This window comes from Thamnophis elegans, chromosome Z (genome assembly GCF_009769535.1).
Source record: "Thamnophis elegans isolate rThaEle1 chromosome Z, rThaEle1.pri, whole genome shotgun sequence".
Lineage (NCBI taxonomy): Eukaryota > Metazoa > Chordata > Lepidosauria > Squamata > Colubridae > Thamnophis > Thamnophis elegans.
The window spans coordinates 100033513-100059173 of record NC_045558.1 but is presented as its reverse complement, the minus strand read 5'-3'; the positions used below and the strand labels follow the sequence as shown (position 1 = coordinate 100059173).

General features: G+C 37.3%; 1 protein-coding gene across 5 annotated transcripts in view; it reads left to right on the top strand.

Annotated features, from left to right (window-relative positions):
• Nucleotides 1-25661, top strand: part of MLLT6 (MLLT6, PHD finger containing) — a 128356-nt gene that overhangs the window by 38639 nt on the left and 64056 nt on the right. For 4 of the 5 annotated variants that reach the window (XR_004256846.1, XM_032235233.1, XM_032235232.1 and 1 more), the window contains exons 3-7: nucleotides 1362-1416; nucleotides 2933-3042; nucleotides 4064-4167; nucleotides 5634-5727; nucleotides 10359-10466. Coding sequence is in view for 4 of the 5 variants with exons in the window: in XM_032235233.1 (XP_032091124.1) it covers nucleotides 1362-1416; nucleotides 2933-3042; nucleotides 4064-4167; nucleotides 5634-5727; nucleotides 10359-10466 (471 nt within the window). In the remaining variant the exon portion in view is untranslated. The remainder of the gene's footprint in view (nucleotides 1-1361; nucleotides 1417-2932; nucleotides 3043-4063; nucleotides 4168-5633; nucleotides 5728-10358; nucleotides 10467-25661) is intronic. The other variant, XM_032235230.1, reaches the window with a different exon arrangement.

The following is a 25661-nucleotide window of genomic DNA, read 5'->3' as shown; positions in this document are numbered from 1 at the left end:
AGACATATCCAATTTCTGCAACCATTCTTCGTATGTTTTAGCCTCCTGTCCCTTAATCATCTTCAGTCTCTTTCTCTGCACTCTTTCTAGAGCCTCAACATTCTTTTTATATTGTTGCAACCAAAACTGGATGCAATATTTCAAGTATGGTCTTACCAAGGCATTATTGAATGGTACTAACAAGATGCTGCTGCTTTTAAGAATTGTAGGAACTCTCATTTTTCACTGTCTTCCCAAAGAATTTGGCTCCATTAGATAAAGTAAACTCAATTTGCTTTGTAAAATAATTGTCTCCTGTCCTGGCAGCTGGATTGACTGCAGGGCAACCTCTGGGAAAAGTGGGGAGAGTCATGGATGCTTTTTACAGTCTTGTTCAAGTAAGGAATAGATGAGCAAGCTGGCTGGCAGTATTTCATATTTGCATTTTTTTCCCCGAATAATCTGGAACACAAGAGGTTTTGGACAAAAGAAGATGGAAGGGTCTTTTCAATTGCAAATTTCCTGATGAGACCACCTGACCCCTTACTCTAGTTCCTCTTTTTTCTTTTCTTTTTTAAGTTGTTTCTCAAGAGACATGTATATCCTTGCGAGAAATAGGCTTAACTTCCTAAATCCTCAATAATCATTCTATTCCCCAAAATCTACCTCTCACTTGATGGTTCCTCCAATGTATACACAGGCTGGTTATGGCCCGTCTAAACCTGAAGCTTTTCCTATAGTCTTTTTCCTTTTGGGGTAAGGAATCAGTATATGTGAAATTCTGAGAACTATCCATTGTGGTTAAGATCAAGTTAAGGGTAAGGGAACAGAAATTCTGGAACAACAATTCGAGGAGTAAATTTATTTGCCTTACATTGATTATTGCACAGTTAATACTGATCCCTTGTGTTAAACTGAGTCAAATTAAAATATTGCAGAATTAGCAAAATAAGATCATGTTTGGGTTTAGATAGGTGGCATCGCTATTTTAGGGGCACATTATGGTGCAATTAAGGAGTAGAGTATGGCGAAAAGCAAAAAGTATCCATTATTTTCCTATTTGAAGATCTACCTGTCATAGTGCTGAAAGTAATATTTTTCCAAGCAACGTTATTCATATTTCTTTATTTTAAAATCTGTTTGATTTCTAGTTTTTATAATACATTTAAATATAAATTTCCAGCAAATTTTCTCTAAAATGCGTGGTTTAATATATACTTCCATCCAGTTTTCCCATGTTTTTAGAACTAAGAGTTGCCTCAAAGAACTTTGGATGTTCTTCTAGCTGATCAAGAATAATGAGAATTGTAACTTTCTGCAACCCTGAAAGTACTGTATCACTCCTAACCTTGGGTCTTTTTGTTTTTTGTTTTAATGTACAGAGATGTGAGCTATGTCCTCATAAAGATGGAGCACTGAAGCGGACTGATAGTGGAGGTGAGCTTACCTTTGAAGATATTAGGGCAGTCCATATATCATTTCTCAGTCTAAACAAGAAATATTTTGGTTTTGAGCTATTTTTTCTCGTCTTTTCCTTCTGCCATGGCATGTGGATTTCAAATCAAGATCAAAATGGTGGCACAGTAGTAAGTGTCACTTGTCTATGAGATGGATAGTCATATAAATTTGGTTACTATAAGTAAAAGCAGATAAAAAATAAGCAAAATAATTAAAATTCAGAACTATTAAGGTCATTATTAAGAGACATATCATGATTGGATTTCAATCATCCGGTGCCCTTCAGTTCCACTTTTTAGATTTCTTCATAGGCAAAGTTACTCTCCAGCTATGAAAAGCCAAAGATTTTCCAAAGGGTGAATGCAGTTCATGAAAAACATTTCTCACTCTCTCCCAAATTTCCCAAGGGAAAAGGCCCTCAGCATATCCACATAGGACACAACATTAACACAGATAAAGTCTTGAAGTCAACTATCCTGTATAGGTACCCGAGAATCACATTATGTTTGGTCAAAAAATTGAATTTGTACCTGGAAGCCTATTGACAGCCAATGCAGTGCCTGCAACAAAAGTTTAATGTTTGTTGCGGCAATTATTCCAAATGCTTGCCAACTCTATTATTATGAAATGATAATACTGACACTTCCTTACTCCATCCCCAGAACATAAGAAGTTATGTCTCACTTGATCACCATTACAAATAATAATGAGTGTATTTTTGCTTCACCCAATGCCACTTTTTCATGAAGTTTTTAGATTAATCAAGGCTCTTAGAACTGTGAACAAATAAAACTTGGAAGCATGAGAAAGAAATTATAGTTGTTTGAAATCTTTGAAAAAGGGATCAACAAAGATGTCATTTTTACTGTGACAATAAATTTTACATATTGCCAAAAAAAAAAAAAAAACAGGATGTCAATCTTTCATTCAGGTTTTTATATCATCAAATCAATTGCTTGTTAAGTGCTGGAACTATAGTTTAGACATCTACAACAGCGTAGAATTACAATGTTAATTTATAGTTGTGAATGCATGTTTGAATAGAAATACAGTACTTCTCACAAAGTTGGAGAAAATACTGTAATCAGGTGATCTGTATGTTTGTTGACTCTCCAGGTGCGGACGGATGATGGTCAAATTCAAAGCCTTGATCTTCTCCCTTGATAGGATTATATATTTTGAACTAGATTTGGGCTGTATTTTTTTCTCTTAGAAAGCAAATACCCTGTGCATCGATAATTAGCATATGGGAGAACACCTAGAAGTCTTCCCCCTCAATCTTGTGTCTCTCAATAGAGATAATTGACTCTGTTTGGAGGAACAATAGTTCATTAAGGGCGTCACTTGTGGTCTGAAAAATGTAATTTTATTATCTCAGTGAAAATCAGGCCATAAAAGCTTGATCCCCCACAGAAACCAATTACAGTCTGATTTATGCCTTTTTCTGATATGTTCCTTATTTTCTCCATGTCATTTTTGTCCTTCTGGCATCCAGGCTGGGCCCATGTTGTCTGTGCTCTATATATCCCTGAGGTGCAGTTTGCGAATGTTCTCACTATGGAGCCTATTGTCCTCCAGTATGTGCCCCATGACCGCTTCAACAAGGTAAAGGAGAGATCCATCACAACTTAGCTAACCCACTCTATTTTAAAGTCTTGGGGCCAGGTCACAGATTTAATTATGTCACACATTAAATTAAATACTAGCATGTAGTTCCCCTGTCTTTTGTTTGCATTACTGTGTTTTTTAAGTGTGAGGGCCCAATCCTTTTTCAATAAAAAATGAATAGAGATTTCTCCTTATGATGTCAACTAATTGTGACCATATGGAAACATCCATGAATTTTCTGGGTCATAGAAGAAACTTGGTTTCTCAATGCTTCCTTCTGGATTGTTTTTACCGACTTTACAGTCTCCCAAAATCTGGTAGTTTCTAATAGTCTACCATTTTAGCACTTCAACTCTGCTTTGCTTCCAAACCCAGACAAGACTGGCCAAGTAACTTAACAAAACATTAAGCCTTCCCACCCCATTGCACTTTTTTTAAAGAGTTTCTTTCTCTTTTACAATTTCATGAAGAAAATATAAGGAACAGTAAATTTGAAAAGTAGGAGTGGAAGTTTTAAGTCTTCCTCTTACAAACATGGAAATATCAATCAAGATTGCATTCCCATGTGCTTAGAATAATATTATTCTCTCTCTCTCTCTTTCACACATAAGCACACACAAACACACACATAAAACTGCATCTTGCTTACAGAATTATGGAATTGGAAGAGACCACAGAGAGAGAAATGAAAATCAATTAAACCATCCCTGAGAAGTGGCTATTCCGCCTCTTAAAAATCTCCAGAGATGCAGAACCAAAGCCTGTGTAGACTGTTCTATTATAGTACATATCTTACTATCTGATGATCATATTATGTGGCTTTGTTCTCAGGCTCTTTTCAGAGATCATATCGATTGGCTATGAATTCTGTAGTTCCTATATTTGACGGGCACCAGACTATCCTATGTTGTCACAAGTTATATATTGCCAAACAATGTCATTCTTAAATTTGCATTTTGGAATCTCCACCAAGAGGCATATTAGAAAAGCAGATGAAGTTTTGTTGTTTTTGTTGCAGACTTGTTACATCTGTGAAGAACAGGGAAGGGAGAGCAAAGCAGCTTCTGGAGCCTGCATGACTTGCAATCGTCATGGTTGTCGGCAAGCCTTCCATGTTACCTGGTGAGTCCATAAGTATATATTTCAAAATCACTTTCTTCCTCCCCAATTTCTGTTCCAACCTTTCAGCTTCTTCCATCATTTTTATGATCCAATGAAATACTGTCAGCTAGTAAGAATGAAGAATTCCTCTGATTGATTGAAGCTTCTTCCTGGAACCTAAAAGTTTTATGGATGTTTTTACTCTGGCTTATTTCTCCTCTTCAGTCATCAAGGTTGTGTCCATTTTCCACCAACCTACCCTCCCAGCATCCTGTTATTCACCCAATGAAAATCACAAGTCTCCATTTTCATTTCACATCTGAGATTGGGGTGGCCATCATTTTGAATATTTAATTTTCAGTCTTTCTCTTTAAATAACATTGCCTTTGCACCAAATATGAAACAAAAAAAATTGAAGTAGTGTTTTTTTTTTTTAAAGAACTGGTGTGGGGAAAGGAGCAGGGAAGACCTTCCTAAGAAAGAGAATAAAGCAGGAATATTTAATGCTGCTTGACTGTTTCATTACTGCACCCCTTTTCTCATCTGTGAGTTAGGAAAGTGACCCAGAAGGAGATTTCTGGGAAAACAATGGAAGGCAAAAGGGGAAATATGCATCCTGCCCTTGCTTTCAATTTCCGTTCTCTAAATCTTCTACTATCCTTCCTTTTCTATATGACCTAGAGAGGCCCAAATTCCTAGCCTAAGTTCATTGACAGATTTCTTGTTCAGCGAAGAAACAGACTGCAGGACTGAAAAATGCATAAATTAATAATATTCTGGTAAAGGACAGTATCTGACAGAAATATATATAACCCTTCTATGGTCCCTCCCTCCCTCCCTCCCTCCATCCCTCCATCCCTCTTTGTCTCTCTCTCTCTTTCTCTCTCTCTCTCTCTCTTGAAAAAGTGGATTAGCTCCACTTTTCAGAACAGAGGTCAGTTTGGGCAATTAAAAAATTGAATCTTCTTTGCTATAGCCTTTTTTTGCATCAACAATAGCAAGGAAAAATATATTTTACCTGTTAAAAAACAAAATAACTTTTCTTATTGCTAATTAATTTATTTCTGTTAAAACGTTAGGATATATTCCACCAACATGTACTATATGAAGGCAGTTTGAGTAGATTGTGTCTCCTCTCTGATGTTATCAGTCGTTACATAAAATTTTGGATGTCTGTATGCAAAAAGGAAACTAAGGCAGTAGTACATGTCTCAGATCTTCATTTACAAATCAGAATGTGAATTGGCAGTCACTAAGAAGAGCAAGGAGATCTATGTATTGTTTTTTAGTAGTTTGCCCTATAATCATGACAGGGCTGATAGTTCTGTTATTAGGACAGGGGTGAGAAGGTTTGTACAGTAAATTCTTTATTTTATTTATATAAGTTTTTTAAAAGATCAAAAAAGTTGAATTAGTGAGTTAGGGAAATCTGGTTTGACTGGGATGCCCCAGGCCTCAGTTTACATCAGTTCACTTCCATATTTCAGTGCTCAAATGGCTGGACTTTTGTGTGAAGAAGAAGTCTTGGAAGTTGATAATGTGAAATACTGTGGCTATTGCAAGTACCATTTCAATAAAATGGTGAGTCATTACTTCTTGTTATAATCGTAAATAAAATGTAGATAGTTTTTCAAGGTCAAGCAGAAGCTATGGATATAATAAGCCCAGGTATTTTTGTATGTGCATTATTCCTGGGTTATGATCCTTTCCCAACTATTGGTCTCTAAGATCGGAAGCTTAAATCACAGAAAGTTCAAAAGTCAGTTTCAAGAAAGGAAACCAATGTAGCTGAATATGTAGGAGAAGACATTGTCTGTGGGTAAGACAGAGACATTAAAATTATTAAAACAGGTATGCACAATTTTTCCAAGTCAAACACTCCCCTTAGTTTTTCAGAAGCATCTTGAGAGGCAATGCTAACGAGTAGTGCAGGTTAAAGAAGTGTGCAGAAAGAACATTTAATATTTTAATTAAATTAGTACATGAAATACAACCGATATGATTACAGCACATATACTGAATCATATTCATGTTCTGTAACATTAAAAGTAACAGTTCTATGGTAACTTTTGCATAGGCTCTGAAGGATAAATCTAAAACAGTTGGAAACTGTTTTCCAACAGTTCCAACATGGAACTGGATTTTTGGTTGTACATCTATATCAGAACATCTTAACCAAGATAAAATCCTAAAAAATATTGGCTATTGAAAGTAAACAATTGGTTTTAGTAAGATGATAGTGATTTAAGAGAGGTTTTCCTTACAGGGACTGCAATTATACATTCCTTTTACTAATACATTTTTGATTTTGAAAACCTGCAGTACTGGAAGTATCAGATGAAACTTAAAAAAAAAAAACCTTCACCGATATTAAGGAATTTTCATCATTCTGCAGCATTTATATCTGCTTTTTCCAATGTGCCCCACCTAGTGAGAGTGTCATCTTAACATAGGTAATCATATAACCTAATTTAAAAACAGGAACAGAATGCTACATCTTAGGGGTATTGTGGTTTTTTTCGTTTTTGCAAATTATTTGTAGCTCTTCCCTCTGTCACATATTTAGAAACACTAACATTGTTCTTCTAAATGTTAAAACTATTTCTTGTGTGGACAAGATTAACAGTCAGTTTGGAGTAACACTAATCCATTTTTTTCTGCAGCATCAATCTGCTTCCCTATCCATTTAATTTTGTTGTTTTTTTCTTTTCCTGTTATTTTTAACATTTTCAATAGCATGGCTTAACTGAAGATTTCTCAGAAAATAGGGACCAAAATAAAATCTAATGGTGGAGCTAAATTAGTTTACTTTTATCTGCCAGTTTCATGAATAAAGAAGGGATTAGATCAGCTAAATTACGTAAGAATAGCATTTTAAAACAGCAGGTAAAAAAGCATATTAATAAGAAATTAAATCCTGCTCGGTAACAGCAATTTCTGTCAACTGGAGCATAAGTTGAACCCCTTCATACCAAGATTTCCAAGTTTCTTTAAAAAAATAGATTAAAAGACTACTAAAAAGGCATGAAAAAACAAGGAAGCACTACATCCCTTTCTCTAATATATGTTCCATCATTTTTCTTTTCTGGTTCATTCTTGTTTAGTATGTGAAGAAAGTTGAGATAAAAGTCATCATGTAAAAGTCTGCTTACTCTTAATCCCAATTTCCCCTCCCATATTTTTTTTCTTGTCCTGAAATTAGCTTTCCTCTAGAAATAGAATCTGATGCTGTTTTAGGTTTGCATAAGTATAAGTGTAATATCTGCTCTATAAAGCTACCATATTTTTCGGCGTATAAGACGCACCAGAGTATAAGACGCACCAAGGTTTTGAAGAGGCTTTTTTAAAAAAAAAAAAGGGGGGGGTTTGCACTCTGCAAACCTCCCAAAAACGGGCCTGGTTTTTCCCCCCCAAAAGGCATAAATAGCCTTTAGGGGGTTTGCAAAGTGCTCCTGGGGGGTGCCCTCCCCCAAAAGGCAAGAAATGGCCAGTGTTTTGTCAAACAAATTGCATATATAGCCTTTAGGAGGCTTATAGAGTACTCCTGGGGGCTGGGGGGCAAAATTGAGCAAAAAAATGGTCCATGTTTCACTCATTTCTGCCCTCCCCAGCCGCCAGGAGCTCTCTGAAAGCCTTCTACAGGCTCTGCATGGCCATTTTGGTGAAGGGGCGGGGCTTCGGGGGGCAAAAAATGCTGTATTCAGTGTATAAGACACACCCAGATTTTCAGCCTCTTTTTGAGGGAAAAAGGTGCGTCTTATACTCTGAAAAATACGGTAAGTGTTTGCCTATTCCAAATCTATTTTTGCCAGATATATGTTGCTTCTTTTTTGGTTCCTCATGAAACTTCCAGACGTGACCAGACAGGAAGGAGAACATACAGTCCTTCCTGAACATTTGTAAGAGAGGTTATCTGTTCATTACTTGAATTTTATACTTAAAAAACAGTTGTATCAAACCACAAATTTAAAGAAATGTCTCCAGTTTATTCGAAAACCCAATTTTTTTAAAATTAATGCTGAGTTCTCTACATGATGCCAATGCCATGTCTACATCAAACAAATTATCAAATCCCTATAGCTTGAAAATTAATGGATAAAATTTGGGTGAGATCTCATTGCCCCAAGAATATTCCATAACTGACCCCAGAATATTCCTCTGCTCTGTTGTTAATGTGGCTTCTAGTGCAAGTACAAATAAACCAAATGCTTGATTCAGAGAATGGTTTCTGTCCCAAAGAAATGTCTCAACTTTTAGTTCTGCCTTGCATTCTGCATAGCCAGATGCTGACTACCTTAAAGCAGATGAATGAAACATTTATAGACAGATATAGATTTGATCCTCTACCACAGAATCATTCAGGCAAATCCTGGGATGACTTTGGGTGATTCACATACAGGGGTCACAGAGGGAGAGAGACCAATACTCAGGACAAGTTGGGAGAAGATTTAGTCAATATATGGAAATCAAGCATTACTTCCAGATAACAATGCTGAAGCGCCCAAATATCCTCTTTGAAATGAAATACTCTTCTCTTCATCACTCATTATCAAGTACAATATTGTGGATGGCCTCTGAAGTAATGTTTCAGATATTACCTTGATTTTTTTTTCATTTGGCATTTTTTCATTATTAATATTAATAAGTGTATAGCTCAAGCAAATTTGCTTTTACAGATTTTTTTTATCTTGTTTTCAGGACAACCTGAACAGGGAGGGAGGTAAGGAGGGGAGGGAGGTAAGGCATAGCACTCCTGGGGCATAACTGGGGCCTCATCTCAATCTTGGGTTAATTTTCTAAGCCAGGATGGCAGAACCTAAGGAACTTAATAATAGATAGTGCTGATTCTGAGTAGGTTGCCTCTCTTGTTACAGGGCTTAAAAGAAAAGCTTCCACATCATCATATTAAATTTCTTTATAGGCCTGGCCAAAAGCTTCACTGATATATATTCCTATTAGGGCATCTTCCAGACAGTTTGATTCCTGAGACAGGAAATCCACATGGCACCTCCCCTTCCCTTTCCAGCCCTCTGATCCATGGGGAGTTTTACCATGAAATAAATAGAAGATAGATAGATGTAAGCAGTTACTGCTGTATTCTTGTGTAGATTCTGCTTCTCATTGAATTTTCAGCAGATGAATGGCTAGCTCAGCCATCTCCAACTAACTTTTTCAATATGTGTTAGACTTTGACCCCATCATTTTCAGTCAATACTAGTTAAGATTAGGTGAGTTATCTCATCATATCTGAAAAATACCCTGCTTGGAAGTCTAAAACTAGTAGATCATGTCCTTAAGGACAAACCTTCTCTCATTCTGCTTCTCAGAATCTGTCTCTGAGGGTATCCATTGCATTATCCTAATTGATAACTTCCTAAATTTAATTTATGATTTTTTTTTTACTATGAAAGCTAGATAGCTCTGTAATAAAGCAGAAGAGCCCATGTTCATTAATGGCATCTCTAAACCATTTTATACCTGAAATTCAAGAGTGCTGTTCCCAATTACTATCAATGGTGCACTAGCACAATACAGTCAACATAGTATTAAGTATAGGATAGTACAGTATAATTAAATACGCCAATGTTGAGCAGTGACCTATGTTTCTAATTAGAATGTTCTTTCAGCAAACAATTGAAGTTTAGGATTAGGAAATAATATTCCTGGAGGAATAAAAAATTGTTCCATAACCTAAGTTATGGTTTTCTCCTACATGATGAAAAGACAACAGTAGTAGCAGTAGTTTGATTGCTGATAAAATATGGTTCATATTGGACAAGAGGGTATAGGAAAAAAATTAAATACTCCCTCTGAAAACAACACTACTGATCTTTTAAGATGTAACAGATTACTATTAAACAACAACTGCTTCAAAGATCTGTTTTTGCACATTGTTTTTGAGGCAATCAAAAAGGTTGCTCTGAGTCGTTTCTATTAAGCTTTGGGACTGATCAGTTTTTAGGCCAGATTGGATCTTTTTCTTTAACGATTAAGCCATAGTCTCAAAATGATCTCTGGCAGCATCTCCAGCTTGAAGCTTGCTTGACATAAAATGATAGTGGAAACGTCTAGGAGGAAGAGGGTTTTATAAATTATTAAAGCCAAACTGTTATTGGTAGTAGAAGCCTATTAGTTCTCCCTGTTTGCTTTCACTTTTCTCTTCTATTTCCATCTGATCGAAAATCTTTTTCCTAATTCCCACTTGCCTCCAGAAGACATCACGCCATTTTGGAGGTGGTTCTTTTATTGGAGGAAGGAGGAGTCGGTCAGCATCCCCTACACAAGAGAAGCATGTGTCTCATCATGAGAAACCAAAGAAGGTAAGAGAGAAGAAGACGAATAAAAAAGTAAAATACAAAGGGCGCACATCAAAGGTTGAGAGTAAGTGCACATATTATTCCATGGAATATGTATTTTGCCTTTTTAATACCAAAGCAGATTAAATCAAATAGGTAAACGTTACCTAATTATGGTATACTGTATTCTTCCTTACTCCTTTATCTGTCAGAATTAGTACTGGTTGCATAATTCAACATCTGGAAAATATTATTTTCTGAAATAATTGGATACTTCCAGGTAACAATGAAGACAACATTTGGTTAATTTATATTACTTTTCACAAACTCAGTTATACATTCAATAACTAGCTAAGGGCAGAAACTTTACAGACTCAGGACGGTTCATGACTTGTTCTATTGTATTAATAGAGGAGAATATTGTGGCTCAGGGTTGAAATGAGGAGTCTTTGGTGCTCTCTGACCTTGCTTTTTTCTTGCAGATGTTTCATTACCCTAACTAGGTAATGCCATCAGTGCTAGTCACTAGCACTGAATATATTACCTGGTTAGGGTAATGAAATGTCTGCAAGAAAACAAGCAGGTTCAGAGAGCACCAAGGGCCCCTCATTGGTCTATTGTTGCTAAGAGGGAAGTTGTAGTTATGCAGAAGGCCCAGTTAACTATAAACCACAGAAATCCTTCTCTGTCTTCATATAAGTATCGCCTTCAAGGTTTCAATCTAGGCTTAAATCCATTCTTATAACTACAAGGGGAATAGAATCAGCCTTGTTAATTTCAGGACTGTTTTCATTTTGTGTCTCTCTCAGTACCTCTGAGCCACTTGAGGAGCCTAGTGAAATAAATAAGTTTTGTCACTTTAATCACTTTTTATAAACTAGATACTATTATAAATGTGTGTAGAAGTTGTCAGTTATTGTTTTCAAAAAATGGTGGTACTAGGAGGAAAGATGTTCCTGTTAGAGATGGCACTGTTATCAGTGTCACTGATTTTCCACTGGCACAGCTTTTTCCCACCAGGCACCCTCCAGAAATAATGTAATTGAAACCTAGGAATTCTCAGTCAGCATGGCTATTTGCCATGCCAGGAAGGTTAAGAGATGCAACCCACATCTGGAAGGCTCCAGTTAAGGGAAGCTGGAGTACTGCAACTGTCAGATTACATCTGAAAATATTGTGTTGCAATGGACAACAGAAATTGCTTTTTAAAAGAACTTGAAGAAAATGGAACAACATGGGAACACAGACAATTCAGATGAATGAATGAACGAATAGAATTACCTTTTCCTTTTTTAACAAAATCAGCTGTAAAAAGGAATTTAACTGAACACATCTACTGCAATATAAACTCTGTTGAATTCATTGAGGTTTATTTGTGGATGGAAGAAATGAAAAAAAAAATAGATGGAGAAAGAATTCTAGAATTGGACAATTTTCAACTTTATAAATGGATCTTCAGTGCCCTGGATTTATAAAAGAAGAACATTCCATGTATTTTTGCTGTTATGTTTTTTAAAGAACAAGAGCCAAATGTTGCTATATTGCTTTGCTGTACAACAATTTGTACTGCACAGTAAGAAAAATCCAATCGTACGTAACATCCTGGTTTGTTGTGCATCAACTATGGTGTGGGCAGATCGTACTCAGAAGTAGAGCAAAACAGAGAAGCTATTTTTAATCCTAGGAGTTGAAATTCAAGAAGAAATATTAAAGACAGCCATAGTCAAAGTGCCCTATAATAGAGCAAATAATAGCATTTGCTCTCAACACTGCCATCCTTCCTCCTTCCCTCAAAATAATTGAAATTAAAGTTCCCAAGTAAGTGGATATGATTTACTGGCATGAATTTGGTTCCTTTTTGTAATATTAATATTTATCTGGAACAACATTAGGACCAATTTCCATGCCTTTGCATCAGGGATTGTTTTATCTTGTCAACATGCTTAATCCATTTTAGAAGTCAAACTCATATGTCTAAAAGACTACACTTGAATGTTGCTTCTGCAAAATGTGGAACGTTTTCTTGTCATTAGAAGCTGTGCTGTTTGTCGGTAGATAGTCTCTCCAATTTCCTTGCAATGCAGGGTTTGGTGCTCTCCTAAAGCATCTGCTGCCAGGGAAAGCAATGGAAACTGGAAAGGAAAAAGAGAGACAAGAGGAAACTTGGCTTGGTAAATATAGTAATGGAACAAAGTATTTAACGTGACACCAGACAAAAACAAAGCAGAAGGATGAGTTGGATGGTAGACAATTTGGGGAGGGGGGGAATAGATCACATCTGATAAGCTACAGAAGGGCTATATTTACATTAACTTAGAAGGAAAGAAGAGGAGAGCAAAAGCAGTGTCTAGGTATTTGTATTTTATTCTTCCTGAACTACCTCTTGTCCTTTCATCCCTCTATTGCAAAAATGGAGACTACAATGATGATGCACAACAAGAAGGACAAAAAAGGTAGGGTTAGATTGTAGAAGGAATCACTGATATTTTATCTTTTATTTCAGGGGTGTCAAACTCATGTTGTCATGTGACATATCACAACTTTTTCCCCCTTCGTTAAACCAGGCGTGGTCATGGCGAGTGCTTTATGCATGTGGCCCGTGGGCTGTGAGTTTGACATCCCTATTCTATTTCAACAGAAAATAGAAAAATCTGTGTCCAATGTCCTAATTATATTCCCATAGCAACAATCCAATCAAATGGGATCATATCAAGGCATACCTTGTGTATCTCTGATGGTGTCTTTAGGGTCCTGAAAGGATCTGCCATTGCTACATACCCTTGCATATACTATTGACCTTGACTGGATTCACCACATAAACAATGTTTTGCTTAAACATGATTTACTAAAAACTACTACAGGTAGTCCTCGATTTACAACAGCTCATTTAGTGACCGTTCAAAGTTACAGTGGCACTGAATAAAGTGACATAGGACTATTTTTCACACTTACGACCATTGGAGTATCCCCATGGTCACATGAACAATATTCAGATGCTTGGCAACTGGTTGATATTTATGATAGTTGCAGTGTCCTAGGGTCATGGGATCAGCTTTTGCGACCTTTAGACAAAGTTTATGGGGGAATGTAGATTCACTTAACAACCATGATCCTAACTTAACAAATGCAGTGATTCACTTAACAGCTGTGGTGAGGAATCCGTAAAATAGAGCAAAACTCACTTAACAAATGTTTCACTTAGCAACATAAATTTGGGATTCAGTTATGGTCATAACTTGAGGACTACCTGTACTGATTGGATTTGCAAAACATACTTGGTTTATTTAGAAGCTACGGTGGCTGGGTTCACACAACACTATAAAGCTAAACCATTCCCTTGGTGCTGGGAATTGAAATATGGATATCAATTCTCAGAATTCTCAGCATGTCATGCAGACTGGGGATTCTACATAACATGACCAGGTAGACCTAAGCTTTGTGTCTTATCTTCAGCAACAACGCATCCTATTTTCAGGTTACAAATAATTCTTATTTAATGATCCTAATCAGGACTGGCAACTCAGTTGCTAATTGATGTGTGTTCCATAAGTGAAACATCAATCACCGCAACAGACTTAAGTTCTCACTTCTCATCACAGTTGTTAAATGAGATATCATGGGATTGCAGCTTGTGATTTTACAGTTTCTCCATTGATTCTATTCATCAGGAGCCAGCTGTGAAGCATGCTAAATAGCAATCATGCAAGGACCAGTCATAAAAGTTACTTTGTCAGAACTATCATAACTTCAGATGGTTGCTAAATAGGGCAATCGTTAAGCAACAATTACCTGTACTGAGCAGGCTATTGCATTTGCTGCTATTATTATTATTATTGTACAATTGTATCACAGCGGCCAGTTGTTTCGCCGGATTTGGCATTGGTTACTAGTCGGGCCCCACCCAGGGGCCTAGGACGTCGTAACGTATTTTCGTAATATGCGTGCAGATCCAAGCAGTGCGGCTTTTTGCATTTGACTGATGGTGATTTTGTCAATTTTTAACTGTTTTAAATGTAATTCCAGTGCTTTTGGAATAGCACCCAGTGTGCCAATTACCACTGCTGGAATTACCACTGCTGGTTTGTGCCATAGTCGTTGAATTTCGATTTTTAAGTCCTGGTATCTTGCGATTTTTTCATGTTCCTTCTCGGCGACCCTGCCATCACCTGGTATTGCGATGTCTATGATTGTGACCTTATTTTTCTCAACCAGTGTGATGTCTGGTGTATTATGCGCCAGTATTTTGTCGGTTTGTATACGGAAATCCCACAAGATCTTGACCATCTGATTTTCGGTGACTTTTTCAGGCTGATGTTCCCACCAGTTTGTTGCTGTTTTAATATTATAATTTTTGCACAAATTCCAACGGATCATTTGTGCTACTGAATTGTGCCGCAATTTATAATCAGTCTGCGTGATTTTTTTACAGCAGCTGAGTATGTGATCAACAGTTTCATCAGCTTCTTTGCAAAGTCTGCATTTGGCATCATCAGAGGATTTTTCGATTTTGGCCTTAATGGCATTTGTGCGGATAGCTTGTTCTTGCGCAGCCAGGATTAGTGACTCTGTTTCTTTCTTTAATGTACCTGTTTTTAACCATAACCAAGTTTGTTCACTGTCCACTTTATCTTTTATTTTTTCCAGAAATTGACCATGCAGTGCTTTGTTCTGCCAACTCTCCATTCTTGATTTTATCACATCTTTTCTGTATTCTTGTTTTGTCTGTTGGGCCTTCAGTAGATTTTTGTTCTTTACTTCGATTAATAGATGTTCTTGAGTGTCTTTTAAATAATCAGCCAGTGCATGTTTTTCTTCTTCAACTGTTTGCTTCACTTGTAATAATCCACTGCCACCTGATTTTAGGGGCAGATATAGTCTATCAGTATCACCACGTGGATGTAAACTGTAGTGTATTGTCATTAGTTTCCTGGTTTTTCGGTCCAAAAGGTCCAAATCAGCTTGTGTCCAGTTAACTATGCCAGCTGTGTATCTTATAACTGGTATTGCCCAGGTATTTATGGCCTTGATTGTATTTCCACCATTCAATTTAGTTTAATGTAAAATTTTCCTAACTCTGTTGGTGTACTCTCGCCTGACAATAGTTTTTACTTCTCCATGCTTGATGTTATCCAACTGCAGAATGCCTAAGTATTTGTAGGCTTCATTTTCTTTGCATTTAATTAGTTGGCCATTGGGCATTTCAATTCCCTCAGATGCAGTGATTTTGCCCCTTTTTATGGATACAGTGGCGCATTTTTCCATGCCAAACTGCATTGAAATATCGGTGCTGAATACTCGGACTGTATTTGTCAATGATTGGATTTCTATTTCTGACTTTCCATAGAGTTTCAAATCATCCATATATAGTAAATGCGAAATTTTTTCAGCTTTTTTGGCTGTTTGGTAGCCTAATTTCATTTTTTTAAAGATTACTGATAGTGGGATCATTGCGATGATGAAGAGAAGAGGTGAAAGTGAATCACCCTGGAAAATTCCTCGCTTGATATTAACCATTCCGTAGCTCTCATTCCCTACTGCCAACTCAGTTCTCCATTGTTTCATTGCCTTTTCAGTAAAGGATGTAATATTTTTGCTAATGCCAGTTGTTTCTAAGCATTTTATGATCCAACTATGTGGCAGTGAGTCAAATGCCTTTTTGTAATCAATCCAGACCATATTCAAGTTCGTTTTTCTGTTCTTACAATTTTCTAATATCATTTTATCAATTAGAAGCTGATCTTTTGTGCCCCTGCTCCTTCTTTTGTTGCCTTTTTGCTCTACTGGCAAGATGTTGTTTGTTTCCAAATAATCCATCATGTTATCTGCAATAATGCCTGTGAGTAATTTGAAGGTTGTTGGCAAGCATGTTATTGGTCTATAGTTTTCAGGTGTTGTTCCTTTAGTTGGATCTTTCTGAATCAAGTATGTTTTTCCAGTTGTCAACCATTCATCAATTTGGCCCTTTTGTAAAATTTCATTCAGTTGCCTGGCCAATATTGCATGTAAACTGGTCAGATATTTGAGCCAGAAACCATGTAATTGGTCCTTTCCAGGTGATGTCCAATTCTTTACCTTTTTAACTCGATTTTTGATCATCTCAGTTGTTATTTCTAATACTTGCATTTGTTTGTTGCCAATGCTTTTCTCAAAGTCATGTATCCACTTTGCTTCCTTGTTGTAGTCCTTTGCATTTTCCCACAATTCTTTCCAGAATTCAACTGTGGCCTGCTTTTCTGGTTTTTCACTTTTGGTGTCACCATTCACATTAAGACTTTGATAAAAACGCCGTTGGTCTGATCAAAATTGCTGATTTTGTTTATATTGGATGATTCGTGCCTCATATCTTTCAATTTTTCTAGCTGTTGCTGTTATCTGCTGTTTTACAATCTCTACAGCTTCATTGATGTTTCTTGTATCCAATCTATATCTCCTGATTAGCCGATCTATGATTTTGTTGTTTTTAAGTCGTTGCTCATGCATGTTCTTTAAGTTACTAGCATCTGCCCTTAATTTTTTGATTTTTTGTTCTAAACGGATTTTCCACTTTGGCTTTGGTGCTTTTTCTGTTGTGTGACTAGGTATTTTAATTTTAATGCCTAGTTCATTAGTGACTATTACAGCTGCGCTGTACATTAACTGGTTTGTTTCCAAGATGGATCCCGGTTCAATTGTTGAAAACACTGCATTAACCATTTTCATGATAGGGGCCAAAATTTTCTTAGGCACAGTTTTTAGTGGTGGTAAACGTTGCCTTTCCTCATTAAGCAGAAAATGCTCCATGATCTTATCCTTCAATTCTTTTTGTTTTTGAGTTAGTTCATCAGTTGGTTCAGTGATAACTGGTTCTAGTGGTGGTGATGTTATTTCCTCCCCAAGAGCTTCTTCTGGGAGTTCTACTATAGTGTCTTTAGTTGTGTCTTGAATATCAGTTATTTCCGCTTGTGATATTGTTTTTTGGGTTTTGCAATTTGCCTGAATTTCCTCATGTTCAACTTCACTAAACACTTTATTCCGTATAATAAATCGCCTTTGATCTGCTAGTCGTTGTTCACTAACATTTGAATCTGGATATCGTTGTTTCCATAATTCATACATTCGCTTTAAATATCCTCTTTTTTCTGGCTCTGAGTTGTAGTAACAGGCCATTATGGCACGGTTTTCATCTGCACTATATTTTTGTCGTTTTGTTGGCTGGTCCACTTGTAGCCCACTTGTCGACGGATGTCCAGGGACCCCAACATCCGCCGCGGCCCTTGTTAACCCGCGCGACGACCGATGCGGTATGGAATTCTTATTCGTTTTTTTCACCATATTGTATGGGTTGGCGGGGGTTTTTTTACGGGACCAGATGCCAACCTGATCCCAACCTTCCTCCTTTCTCATCCGGGCTTGGGACCGGCAACGGCGGAGTTGTTGTTGTTGTTGTTGTTGTTATTATTATTATACAATTGTATCACAGCGGCCAGTTGTTTCGCCGGATTTGGCATTGGTTACTAGTCGGGCCCCACCCAGGGGCCTAGGACGTCGTAACGTATTTTCGTAATATGCGTGCAGATCCAAGCAGTGCGGCTTTTTGCATTTGACTGATGGTGATTTTGTCAATTTTTAACTGTTTTAAATGTAATTCCAGTGCTTATGGAATAGCACCCAGTGTGCCAATTACCACTGGAATTACCACTGCTGGTTTGTGCCATAGTCGTTGAATTTCGATTTTTAAGTCCTGGTATCTTGCGATTTTTTCATGTTCCTTCTCGGCGACCCTGCTATCACCTGGTATTGCAATGTCTATGATTGTGACCTTATTTTTCTCAACCAGTGTGATGTCTGGTGTATTATGCGCCAGTATTTTGTCGGTTTGTATACGGAAATCCCACAAGATCTTGACCGTCTGATTTTCTGTGACTTTTTCAGGCTGATGTTCCCACCAGTTTGTTGCTGTTTTAATATTATAATTTTTGCACAAATTCCAATGGATGATTTGTGCTACTGAATTGTGCCGCAATTTATAATCAGTCTGCGCGATTTTTTTACAGCAGCTGAGTATGTGATCAACAGTTTCGTCAGCTTCTTTGCAAAGTCTGCATTTGGCATCATCAGAGGATTTTTCGATTTTGGCCTTAATGGCATTTGTGCGGATAGCTTGTTCTTGCGCAGCCAGGATTAGTGACTCTGTTTCTTTCTTTAATGTACCTGTTTTTAACCATAACCAAGTTTGTTCACTGTCCACTTTATCTTTTATTTTTTCCAGAAATTGACCATGCAGTGCTTTGTTCTGCCAACTCTCCATTCTTGATTTTATCACATCTTTTCTGTATTCTTGTTTTGTCTGTTGGGCCTTCAGTAGATTTTTGTTCTTTACTTCGATTAATAGATGTTCTTGACTTTCTTTTAAATAATCAGCCAGTGCATGTTTTTCTTCTTCAACTGTTTGCTTCACTTGTAATAATCCTCTGCCACCTGATTTTCGGGGCAGATATAGTCTATCAGTATCACCACGTGGATGTAAACTGTAGTGCATTGTCATTAGTTTCCTGGTTTTTCGGTCCAAAATGTCCAAATCAGTTTGTGTCCAGTTAACTATGCCAGCTGTGTATCTTATAACTGGTATTGCCCAGGTATTTATGGCTTTGATTGTATTTCCACCATTCAATTTAGATTTCAAAATTTTCCTAACTCTGTTGGTGTACTCTCGTCTGACAATAGTTTTTACTTCTCCATGCTTGATGTTATCCAACTGCAGAATGCCTAAGTATTTGTAGGCTTCATTTCCTTTGCATTTAATTAGTTGGCCATTGGGCATTTCAACTCCTTCAGATGCAGTGATTTTGCCCCTTTTTATGGATACAGTGGCGCATTTTTCCATGCCAAACTGCATTGAAATATCGGTGCTGAATACTCGGACTGTATTTGTCAATGATTGGATTTCTATTTCTGACTTTCCATAGAGTTTCAAATCATCCATATATAGTAAATGCGAAATTTTTTCAGCTTTTTTGGCTGTTTGGTAGCCTAATTTCATTTTTTTAAAGATTACTGATAGTGGGATCATTGCGATGATGAAGAGAAGAGGTGAAAGTGAATCACCCTGGAAAATTCCTCGCTTGATATTAACCATTCCGTAGCTCTCATTCCCTACTGCCAACTCAGTTCTCCATTGTTTCATTGCCTTTTCAGTAAAGGATGTAATATTTTTGCTAATGCCAGTTGTTTCTAAGCATTTTATGATCCAACTATGTGGCAGTGAGTCAAATGCCTTTTTGTAATCAATCCAGACCATATTCAAGTTCGTTTTTCTGTTCTTACAATTTTCTAATATCATTTTATCAATTAGAAGCTGATCTTTTGTGCCCCTGCTCCTTCTTTTGTTGCCTTTTTGCTCTACTGGCAAGATGTTGTTTGTTTCCAAATAATCCATCATGTTATCTGCAATAATGCCTGTGAGTAATTTGAAGGTTGTTGGCAAGCATGTTATTGGTCTATAGTTTTCAGGTGTTGTTCCTTTAGTTGGATCTTTCTGAATCAAGTATGTTTTTCCAGTTGTCAACCATTCATCAATTTGGCCCTTTTGTAAAATTTCATTCAGTTGCCTGGCCAATATTGCATGTAAACTGGTCAGATATTTGAGCCAGAAACCATGTAATTGGTCCTTTCCAGGTGATGTCCAATTCTTTACCTTTTTAACTCGATTTTTGATCATCTCAGTTGTTATTTCTAATACTTGCATTTGTTTGTTGCCAATGCTTTTCTCAAAGTCATGTATCCACTTTGCTTCCTTGTTGTAGTCCTTTGCATTTTCCCACAATTCTTTCCAGAATTCAACTGTGGCCTGCTTTTCTGGTTTTTCACTTTTGGTGTCACCATTCACATTAAGACTTTGATAAAAACGCCGTTGGTCTGATCAAAATTGCTGATTTTGTTTATATTGGATGATTCGTGCCTCATATCTTTCAATTTTTCTAGCTGTTGCTGTTATCTGCTGTTTTACAATCTCTACAGCTTCATTGATGTTTCTTGTATCCAATCTATATCTCCTGATTAGCCGATCTATGATTTTGTTGTTTTTAAGTCGTTGCTCATGCATGTTCTTTAAGTTACTAGCATCTGCCCTTAATTTTTTGATTTTTTGTTCTAAACGGATTTTCCACTTTGGCTTTGGTGCTTTTTCTGTTGTGTGACTAGGTATTTTAATTTTAATGCCTAGTTCATTAGTGACTATTACAGCTGCGCTGTACATTAACTGGTTTGTTTCCAAGATGGATCCCGGTTCAATTGTTGAAAACACTGCATTAACCATTTTCATGATAGGGGCCAAAATTTTCTTAGGCACAGTTTTTAGTGATGGTAAACGTTGCCTTTCCTCATTAAGCAGAAAATGTTCCATGATCTTATCCTTCAATTCTTTTTGTTTTTGAGTTAGTTCATCAGTTGGTTCAATGATAACTGGTTCTAGTGGTGGTGATGTTATTTCCTCCCCGAGAGCTTCTTCTGGGAGTTCCACTATAGTGTCTTTAGTTGTGTCTTGAATATCAGTTATTTCCGCTTGTGATATTGTTTTTTGGGTTTTGCAGTTTGCCTGAATTTCCTCATGTTCAACTTCACTAAACACTTTATTCCGTATAATAAATCGCCTTTGATCTGCTAGTCGTTGTTCACTAACATTTGAATCTGGATATTGTTGTTTCCATAATTCATACATTCGCTTTAAATATCCTCTTTTTTCTGGCTCTGAGTTGTAGTAACAGGCCATTATGGCACGGTTTTCATCTGCACTATATTTTTGTCGTTTTGTTGGCTGGTCCACTTGTAGCCCACTTGTCGACGGATGTCCAGGGACCCCAACATCCGCCGCGGCCCTTGTTAACCCGCGCGACGACCGATGCGGTATGGAATTCTTATTTGTTTTTTTCACCATATTTTATGGGTTGGCGGGGGTTTTTTTTACGGGACCAGATGCCAACCTGATCCCAACCTTCCTCCTTTCTCATCCGGGCTTGGGACCGGCAACGGCGGAGTTTTTTTATTATTATTATTATTATTATTATTATTATTATTATTATTATTATTATTATACAATTGTATCACAGCGGCCAGTTGTTTTGCTGGATTTGGCATTGGTTACTAGTCGGGCCCCACCCAGGGGCCTAGGACATCGTAACGTATTTTCGTAATATGCGTGCAGATCCAAGCAGTGTGGCTTTTTCATTTGACCGATGGTGATTTTGTCAATTTTTAACAGCAGCTGAGTATGTGATCAACAGTTTCATCAGCTTCTTTGCAAAGTCTGCATTTGGCATCATCAGAGGATTTTTCGATTTTGGCCTTAATGGCATTTGTGCGGATAGCTTGTTCTTGCGCAGCCAGGATTAGTGACTCTGTTTCTTTCTTTAATGTACCTGTTGTTAACCATAACCAAGTTTGTTCACTGTCCACTTTATCTTTTATTTTTTCCAGAAATTGGCCATGCAGTGCTTTGTTCTGCCAACTCTCCATTCTTGATTTTATCACATCTTTTCTGTATTGTTGTTTTGTCTGTTGGGCCTTCGGTAGATTTTTGTTCTTTACTTCGATTAATAGATGTTCTTGAATTTCTTTTAAATAATCAGCTAGTGCATGTTTTTCTTCTTCAATTGTTTGCTTCACTTGTAATAATCCTTTGCTACCTGATTTTCGGGGCAGGTATAGTCTATCAGTATCACCATGTGGATGTAAACTGTAGTGCATTGTCATTAGTTTGCTGGTTTTTCGGTCCAAAATGTCCAAATCAGTTTGTGTCCAGTTAACTATACCAGCTGTGTATCTTATAACTGGTATTGCCCAGGTATTTATGGCCTTGATTGTATTTCTACCATTCAATTTAGATTTCAAAATTTTCCTAATTCTGTTGGTTTTTACTTCTCCATGCTTGATGTTATCCAAATGCAGAATGCCTAAGTATTTGTAGGCTTCATTTTTGTTGCATTTAATTAGTTGGCCATTGAGCATTTCAATTCCCTCACATGCAGTGATTTTGCGCCTTTTTATGGGTATAGTGGCGCATTTTTCCATGCCAAACTGCATTGAAATATCGATGCTGAATACTCGGACTGTGTGTCAATGATTGGATTTCTATTTCTGACTTTCCATAGAGTTTCAAATCATCCATTTTGTGCCCCTGCTCCTTCTGTTGTTCTTGTTGTTGTTGTTGTTGTTGTTGTTGTTAAAAAGGCAACAAACTGGTGGGAACATAAGCCTGAAAAAGTCACCGAAAATCAGATGGTCAAGATCTTGTGGGATTTTCGCATACAAACGGACAAAATACTGGCGCATAATATACCAGACATCACACTAGTTGAGAAAAATAAGGTTACAATCATAGATATTGCAATACCAGGTGATAGCAGGGTCGACGAGAAGGAATATGAAAAAATTGCAAAATACCAAGACTTAAAAATCGAAATTCAACGATTATGGCACAAACCAGTAGTGGTAATTCCAGTGGTAATCCGCATACTGGGTGCTATTCCAAAAGCACTAGAATTACATTTAAAACAGTTAAAAATTGACAAAATCACCATCGGTCAAATGCAAAAAGCCACACTGCTTGGATCTGCACGCATATTACGAAAATACGTTACGACGTCCTAGGCCCCTGGGTGGGGCCCAACTAGTAACCAATGCCAAATCCAGCAAAACTACTGGCCGCTGTGATACAATTCTGTTGTTGCGATAATAATAATATTACTACTACTACTACTACTAGTACTACTAAATTTATTTGCTGCCCATCTCACTATTTGAGGCAACTCTGCTGTGTCCATCATGTTTTGTTTCCCTTTCCAATGGTGTCTCATCTGAACAAACAATTGATGAGCCAGTAAGCTGCCTTCTCCACAAGTATAGACAGCAGCCCTTTCTGCAAAACAACATATGCATCAATTAAATTCACTCTCCCCCCACATTTTTGGCAAGTCAAACAATTGTAAAAAAAGAATACCAAATCTAGTGCAGCATTCCTTTCTCACTTTGTTTATGAGTAACTGATAGTCCATATCCGAGCTTCTCTGATATAGGAAATAAAATATGCTTTACTTCTCCTGACAAGCAGCATCCAAGTTTTCATTTGGCTTAACTAATCATATGTTCTTCCTACTGCATTGTTTATACATTAATTGAAGTATTGGCCAAGGCAATATTATCAGCATCTGGATCACCTTCTGTCACTTTGAAAATACAGGGGTTTTGAAGTTAATCTGATTTTTAAAAAAACTTAAAAGTATAAAAAGTTATTTCTGAAATCTGAAAGAGTGAACAGAAATAGGCTCATCTTTTTAAAATGGTTTTTAGATGTTATCTTTTTTATTCTGCAATATCAGACAGAATTAAAGTGGTTAAAATGTTCAGTATTGTGGTTTTTCGTGCTACATCTTGGAAGTACACTAGAAAGTTATTTTTACATTTCATCCTTGTTTTCCAGAATCAGTAAACCTCAGCAAAATAGGGAATATGAAGTTCACAATCTGCAACTAGAGATTCAGGGATTGAAGATACAAACCTGACACCAAATTAGCGCATGAAGGAAGAGAGTTCCAAACTAGCTTTTTTTCAGAATTTCCAATTTTCTTCAAAAAATGTTGTGCTAGGATTTTAATTTTAATAGCATTTATTTTGTTTAGTGGAGTATTAAACCATGTGAACCCTCTTCATTGGATCCTCTATTCATACATTTCCTGTTTCACTGAGATCTGTGTGTGTGTGTGTGTGTGTGTGTGTGTGTGTGTGTGTTTTATCAAAAACTATGTATCTCTTTGAAAGCCAATTTGGTGTAACGGTTGGGCACTGGGGTAGAACCAGTTCTTATTTTGCCTTAGGCACAAAACCAGTTTGCTGATTCTGGGCCAGTCACCTTCTCTCAACTCTAAAAAGGAATCAGTGGCAACATTGCACCCACTCAACTGAGCTACTAGACCAGTCTGTCCATCAAAAACTTGCCTTAATTAAAAAAAAATGCTTTTATCTGCCAGTAGAGAAAAGGAGTTAGCCTAACTTCCAGTTTATGACCTGGAGAACAGACACAGAAAAATATTCACACCAAATGTGATTAGTGAAATTAAGCAGCTCACACCTATGGATCTTAAAAACCAGGCAGAATCCATAGGAAGTGCTTTACATTTAAAATGGCAATTTAAAGCTGATTGCCCATTCTTTGTATTGCATTACAGTTGGATCCAGTAGCTAAACAAGCTACACATTGGCTTCAGTGAAATTTATGCTGTGAATAACTATTTATTTTGCACAGACTTTAAATAACCAGTAGGTTCAATGCATAGGGTACGATAGCCCATCTGTTTTGAACCAAATTATTGGTGTAGCATGCTGAACAAGAAAATAACCTCTAATTTTGGAAGTTCTTTGTCCAGGTATCATCTATACTGTGAACTCCTGGTTGGTCTAAGACAACATTCATTTTCCTACACCTAAAAGGCCTACTATATAGGGTTGCTGTAAGGTTTACAAAAATCAGAGTCATTTTTCTTTAGGGTCCCTTATCTGTGCCAAAGAGACATGGTGGCTCAGTGTCTGCTGAGCTTGTCGATCGGAAAGGTTGGCAGTCGATGGTTCGAATCCCTAGCACCGTGGGAGCTCCCGTTACTTGTCCCACCTTCTGCCAACCTAGCAGTTCGAAAGCATGTAAAAATGTATGTAGAAAAATAGGAACCACCTTTAGTGGGAAGGTAATAGCGTGTGCACCTTTGACGTTCAGTCCGTGACCCGTCAAAACCGCGGAGGACAAAATCGCGCTCGACGAAAGCGCGCATTTGACGTCATCACAGCGCGACGAAAAAAATTAAAAATTGAAATAAAATTAAAGCAAGCCGATTCACATAAACGTTAGGGTTAGGGTTAGGGTTAGGTTAAGGGTTAGGGTTAGGTTTAGAGCATTAGGGTTACATTTAGCGTTAGGTTAAGGGTTAGCGTTAGGTTTAGCGTTAGGTTAAGGGTTACGTTTAGGGTTAGATTTAGGGTTAGGTTAAGGGTTAGGTTTAGGGTTAGGTTTGGGGGGGGTAGGGTAAGGTTTTCGCTTTATTTTTACATTTTTCGATCACAGCGCGATGTTTTCGTCGCGCTGTGATGACGTCAAATGCGCGCTTTCGTCGACCGCGATTTTGTCCTCCACGGTTTTGTGGTGGAACCGTTCAGTCATGCTGGCCACATGACCACGGAGATGTCTTCGGACAGCAC